The sequence below is a fragment of the Triticum dicoccoides genome, chromosome 5B (assembly GCF_002162155.2).
Source record: "Triticum dicoccoides isolate Atlit2015 ecotype Zavitan chromosome 5B, WEW_v2.0, whole genome shotgun sequence".
NCBI classification, from domain to species: domain Eukaryota; kingdom Viridiplantae; phylum Streptophyta; class Magnoliopsida; order Poales; family Poaceae; genus Triticum; species Triticum dicoccoides.
In genome coordinates this window covers 603,809,790-603,816,337 of record NC_041389.1, presented here as the reverse complement: position 1 = coordinate 603,816,337, position 6,548 = coordinate 603,809,790, and the positions used below count along the sequence as shown (strand labels likewise).

The 6,548-nt window shown below is 51.4% G+C and overlaps 1 protein-coding gene across 1 annotated transcript; it reads right to left on the bottom strand.

The window, feature by feature from the left end:
- Positions 1-3,421: 3,421 nt before the first annotated feature.
- Positions 3,422-5,911, bottom strand: LOC119311979 (tubulin alpha-2 chain-like). The gene is made up of 4 exons (XM_037587694.1): positions 5,691-5,911; positions 4,888-5,122; positions 4,412-4,782; positions 3,422-4,283 (listed from the first exon to the last, which is right to left on the bottom strand). Exons 1-4 carry the CDS (start codon positions 5,781-5,783, stop codon positions 3,627-3,629), a joined length of 1,356 nt encoding a protein of 451 aa, XP_037443591.1. The 5' UTR covers positions 5,784-5,911; the 3' UTR covers positions 3,422-3,626.
- Between the last annotated feature and the right edge of the window lie 637 nt (positions 5,912-6,548).

The window sequence follows — 6,548 nt, the reverse complement described above, 5'->3', positions numbered from 1 at the left end:
ACAAATACATAGAGGGGGTGTAAATCTATTAAAGCGGGAATACTAGCAGTAGCGCTGGAAGCACCTACTAGCAGCGCTGGGTTATCAGCAACGCTTCGTTTGTTCAAGCGCTACAGAGAGTAAGCAGTAGTGCTGGTCAGTGCAGCGCTACTGCTAACCATACTTACCAGTAGCGCTGCCCATACCAGGGCTACTGCTACAACTTAGCTGTAGCGCGCTAGCAGTAGCGCTGGACCCAGCGCTACTGCTATGTATATTTCAAGCGCTACTACTAGGGTTTTCCCTAGTAGTGAGGGGACGAGTGACGCCATGGACGAGTGGGGAGGCGGTGGGGAGAGAAAGGGCGTGCTTCACCATATCATGGTGGGGAGGTGCCGGGGAGAGAGGGTGGTGGCGATGTGTGGCGGGGAGATGAGATGCGGCGATACCTGGTGGCTGGCTGGCTCTACAGAGTAGGAGGCGGCTATGATGTGAGTGACTTAGATGAGTGGTTGTTTTTTCCCTTCAAGAAAAGGAGAAAGGAGCAGTTGCTATGCGGTGACATAAATGTCATATAGCCCAAGAAATTAACTTTAGAGAAAATACCATCCACGTGATCTATAGGCAGTCAACAATTTATGGCTCATTAAATTCAGAATGTGACTCACAGTCCTCACATTGCAAGAAAATACCTTAAACCCATCAAGTAGATCGAAGTTTGTAACAGATAATTAGCTGGCTTATTGCTCTTTACATACACAACTTTCCATTATATTTATTATCAACTTACATCATAAATGAACTGGATTTCAACTACAAATAAAGACCACAGTCCTTACATTGCAAGAAAATACCTTAAACCCATCAAGTAGATCGAAGTTTGTAACAGATAATTAGTTGGCTTATTGCTCTTTACATACACAACTTTCCATTATATTTATTATCAACTTACATCATAAATGAACTGGACTTCAACTACTTTTCTGTTGTTATGGGCTATCATTTCTATAGATGCAATATTTGACAATGCATTATGTTTACATATGAAATCGGCAAAACAAATATTCATGGTCCGTAGCAACGCACGGGCATTCTACTACTCCCTATGCCATAATATAAAAGTGTTTTTGACACTATAAAATATATGATGGGTGAAGATTTGAGAGGTTCATTCAGGACTAGGCCGGCAATTTTGGTGTTTTGGGATTCTTTGGTTCAACTTATAAGATGCCTTGTTCTGCGAGATGAAAAACATACTCTGAGATGGGTCACGGTAAGCCATAATTTGAAATAACTTACGAAGAATGCTCACCGATTAGGATTTTTCATGTGATGTGTTTGTGATCACTCGTACTACTGCTAACTTCTTTTTTTTTCGAAAGAACACATCAAGTCTTTACACATTTCGTTTTAGGGTACCAAATAACATAATTAAGGGTGAATGTTCTCGTTACAAAATGGACCATCAGAAAAACCTCACTGTTTCCCGCTGTTCAACATGGATGGTAGGAGAGTTGCATATGGACTGGCTGGTAGGGCAGCACGGCTTTACAGTTGCGCTTATTGCTCGAGACAGTTTCCTGCTGTGGTACTCCGTTTGGCTTCTACTCCCTCCGTTCCAAATTGATTTTTTGTCGAAACAGACCACCTGCTCACTGAAATTGTCAAAAAAAAATCCCTTCTAAAACAGATTGACAAAAAGGACCCCCTCAGTCGTGGCGGCAGACGCGCCAGGCGACACGTGGCACCTGCCGCCACTGCGTTAGGCGGCAGATCCTACCGCCACCACTACAGGCGGCAGGTTCGGAATAAACGGATTAGCGACGTGCAACGGAAGAAGTTGCGAACGGGCTAGGCAGGTGGGCCCTGCGACCTGCGCACGAGGTGGCAGCGGTGGGCCACGCCGCCATCGCGGGAGGCGGCCACACTGTGCGTGCCCTGCATCATTTCGTCGTTTCCTCGTTTTTTAATCACTGATTCGTACTATGCGTGATTTCTATTTCCTTGTCACTGTCGGCAGCAGTGTGCAGAGATGTTGCTTTCGTTTTCATCATAGGACGGGTTGCACCATAGATGCATATATACACACTTGTTCTTGTGCCCCTATTTTCCCCGCCTAAACTTTCGTCTGTGTTGAACGTACGTTGTCCACTGCATATGTATAGGATTTGGATCTATATTTATACCGTTGTATCTCTATTTCCCTCTCGTATGTTTGTACATCTTGAAAGACGAGTAGAGACCAGTCCACCCTGTACCTATATATGTCCATCATGCACATGATTAATGAATTATCGATGCATGCAATCTCCTCCTTCCAACTAACAGTCTGCTCGCCCCTATTTTCCCGTCATCACCATTTAGCTCGTTATCATGTGTTTTTGTCATCTAAGCCTATAAAACGAGGCATTGAGCCTCTCGTCATCCGTCATGCAGCATACTGCGCTTAGTGTGTCACAGTTTTTTCAGTCGGTATGAGTTTTTACCTTGCTCGGATCAGAGCATTAGGCCGAGAAAAATGAAGAATGCGAGTTTTTTCTGCTATCAAAAGTATCAAAATAGCACTTGCATGTCACTTCACCTCCTCTTTGTTTGCTACTTAGATGATACTTTTTTAACCTATTACATACATCATTAAGGATATTAGCATCTAATCTTAATATACAAAACTTACATTTTTGCGAGATAAAAAATTACTACGTACGCTTACTAACTTAATCATGAAATAACAGTGCATTTAATCAAGCAATGACCAATAACATTACTAACTTTTTCTTAATTACTATATTATGCAGCAGGGATTCTGCCAGCTCGAAATCGGCGCCGTCTGCCACAGTACCGCTATTGGCCAGCGCGCAGCAGCAGCAGTCCACAAAGAAGAACGAGTGTGTATATATGCATATGGTGAAACCTGTACTATGGTGAAAACAAAAGAGTCAGCTCGCAGCAGGGATTAAAAGACGACGAAACGACGCACGCACAGTGCGGCCGCCTCCCGCAGTGGCGGCAGGGCCTACCGCCGCGCCTCGCGCCCAGGCGGCTGGGCCCACCTGCCCAGCCCGTTCCGTTGCACGTCGCTGATCCGGTTATTCCGCACTTGCCGCCTGCAGTGGTGGCGGCAGGCTCTGCCGCCTGGCGCCGTGGCGGCAGGTGCCACATGTCACCTGCCGCGCCTGCCGCCACGGCCGAGGGGGTCTTTTTTGTTAATTTGTCTCAGAGAGGGTCTTTTTTGGCAATTCCAGTGAGCAGGTGGTCTGTTTCAACAAAAAATCTTCCAAATTCCAGTGAGCACGACGAGTAATCTAAACGGAGGGAGTATTTTCTTAATGAAATGTGGAGCCAGGGGGAGGCCCCTGATTTTCGAAAAAAATAGCTCGAGACAGGTCGCGAATGTTCCCAAAAATGACCAAGGGAAAGGAGCGAGACAGGTTGGCAAGAACACTCGAATCAAGCGGGACAGAACATCAATTAAGCGAGACACTTGTTCCACGAAGTACTAATGATGCAGTTCAACAGCGACATAGAAAGCACCGACGGCTTAACAACCCAACACCCAGACACAAGTTTCCAAAACAGGACAGCACAGCAACATGTAGTTAAAGATAGGCAGCAGAGGAGACAGATCCTCCGTCGAGCGGACGAGCAGATCAGTAGTCGTCGTCCTCCTCGCCATCCTCATCATCGCCGCCCTCGGCGCCGACCTCCTCGTAGTCCTTCTCCAGGGCGGCCAGGTCCTCACGGGCCTCGGAGAACTCGCCCTCCTCCATGCCCTCGCCCACGTACCAGTGCACGAAGGCGCGCTTGGCGTACATGAGGTCGAACTTGTGGTCGATGCGGGAGAAGACCTCGACGACGCTGGTGGAGTTGGAGATCATGCAGACGGCCCTCTGCACCTTGGCCAGGTCGCCGCCGGGCACCACGGTGGGCGGCTGGTAGTTGATGCCGCACTTGAACCCCGTGGGGCACCAGTCCACGAACTGGATGGTGCGCTTGGTCTTGATGGTGGCCACCGCCGCGTTCACGTCCTTGGGCACCACGTCGCCCCGGTACATGAGGCAGCACGCCATGTACTTGCCGTGGCGAGGGTCGCACTTGGCCATCATGGACGACGGCTCGAACGCGCTGTTGGTGATCTCTGACACAGACAGCTGCTCGTGGTACGCCTTCTCCGCCGAGATGACCGGCGCGTAGGACGAGAGCATGAAGTGGATCCGAGGGTACGGGACCAGGTTGGTCTGGAACTCGGTCACGTCCACGTTCAGGGCACCGTCGAACCTCAGGGAGGTGGTCAGCGATGAGATCACCTACACACACAAACAGCACAAGTTCCAAGTCTCAGTTTCACATCACACATTGCACAACAGTATACTAGTACAGCAAAGAAATACTTCAATCCAGATGAAAGACATTGGCAATGGCAGGTGGTCAGTACCTGAGAGACGAGGCGGTTCAGGTTGGTGTAGGTGGGCCTCTCGATGTCCAGGGAGCGCCTGCAGATGTCGTAGATGGCCTCGTTGTCGAGCAGGATGGAGACATCGGTGTGCTCCAGCAGGGAGTGGGTGGACAGCACACTGTTGTAGGGCTCGACCACAGAGGTCGACACCTGAGGGGATGGGTACACGGTGAACCCGAGCTTGGACTTCTTTCCATAGTCCACGGACAGGCGCTCGAGGAGGAGCGACCCGAGCCCAGACCCGGTTCCACCGCCGACGGCGTTGAAGACCAGGAAGCCCTGCAGGCCAGTGCAGTTGTCGGCCAGCTTGCGGATGCGGTCCAGGCAGAGATCCACAATCTCCTTGCCGACTGCAGGGGACAAGAGCAAACAAGGCACGATGAGCAAATCAAACATGGTTGGGAGATCAGTGCTAATTGCAATGAAGCAGCGAGGGGTTTGGGGGAATCAATTACTTGTGTAGTGACCACGGGCGAAGTTGTTGGCCGCGTCCTCCTTGCCGCTGATGAGCTGCTCGGGGTGGAAGAGCTGGCGGTAGGCGCTGGTGCGGACCTCGTCAATCACGGTGGGCTCGAGGTCGACGAAGACCGCGCGGGGCACGTACTTGCCGGCTCCGGTCTCGCTGAAGAAGGTGTTGAAGGCGTCATCACCACCTCCGATGGTCTTGTCGCCGTTCGTCTGGCCATCAGGCTGCAGCAGGGGAACAGTGAGGTGTTGAGTTGGATGCAGGTTATAATATCAGAACACATCAAAACTGACCATGTAAAGCATGATTATGGCCTAACTAGATCTGAGATTTGACACAAAAATGGCAACTAAACTAGTACATAGGGTCTCCTGAAAAGTACAATCCTAGGACTCCAATTGCATATCAGATCTAAACAACAAAACGAAATGACTAAACATCACAGGTCGCAGGCTTAAATTAGGAACTACGAACAGTTCATGTTCCTGACGAATTCAGAAGGGTCGCACAGATCGAACACAAATCGCCGCATTCTCGCGTGAAAACAACTAGACCTACACGGAGAGGTAATCCAGTAATCCCATCGCAGTTCAAATCGCGCATCAATTACAGCCTAAATGGTCCAAGCTAGAGAAGATCTGACAACTGAACCGCAAAACATTTCACCACAAAACCCGAATCGCGACCCAGATCCACGACGGGAAACCTTCTCCAACCAATCAACGCATACGAACAAACTGCACGCGGGTTCGACATCGGGAGGGGCGAGAGAGATGAGATGCGGGGACGAACCTGGATGCCGTGCTCGAGGCAGTAAAGTTCCCAGCACGCGTTGCCGACCTGGATGCCGGCCTGCCCGATGTGGATCGAGATGCACTCCCTCATCTTCGACGCGGGGGCGCGGGGGGGCTCGACGGGATCTGGCGGCGGAGGGAGCGGAGCGGGGGAGGAGGAGGGAGGGAGACGGAGCGGGGGAGAGCCGGCGTTTGTGAAGACGCCGGATGTGTAGTGGCTCCTCCGCTAGGCCCCCTCGGCCGCTTTATAGGCGGCCCCGGTTAACCTAACGGCCGTTCCGCTGGCGTTAGGCGGGCGGGCCGCGGCGGTGGCCCACGCCGCCAGCCTGGCCGGCCTCTGGTTGGTGCGCGCGCGAGGGTGGGGCGCGGTGACGGCACGCGGACATGTAGGGCCGGGGTGTCGAGGGCGTGGGGGTGGCCCGCGTGTCACTGGGGGTCGGGTGTGGGGATCGGTGGAGTGGAGCGTGGGGGGGTGGGGGTCGGGGAGGATGGATGCTGCGGGACGGCAAGGGAACGTTGGCCCCGGTCTCGCCGACGGGATTCAAAATTTGAAATTCGTAAATGTGCGCCGCGGTCCGGCCACGGGGAAAAGACGTTGCTGCCCTTGGGAAAATATCTGTCCGGGTGCGGGTGCAGCGGCCGACGGACGTTTGACGGGGCACGGGCCGCCCATGAATGATCCAGCGGTGGACACCCACTTGTTTTTTGTTTTTCTATTCTCTTTTATTACGGCACCATTCTTGCATAATTTATAGGCTAGGCTCCATGCAATTGCGAGATCGGTTTCCTCTTTAAGAAAAATGCAGCTCTTTATTGATCAATATATAAATCATTAAAAAGAGTTTCCCGGATACAC

Bases quoted from the DNA above. Each gene is read 5' to 3' on its own strand.
- LOC119311979 (XM_037587694.1), bottom strand. From the start codon at position 5,783: ATGAGGGAGTGCATCTCGATCCACATCGGGCAGGCCGGCATCCAGGTC. The intron at 5,123-5,690 runs GTTCGTCCCCGC...CCCCTGCTGCAG, and splicing joins GCCTCGAGCACGGCATCCAG to CCTGATGGCCAGACGAACGG. The intron at 4,284-4,411 runs GTACTGACCACC...TTGTGTGTGTAG, and splicing joins TGAACCGCCTCGTCTCTCAG to GTGATCTCATCGCTGACCAC.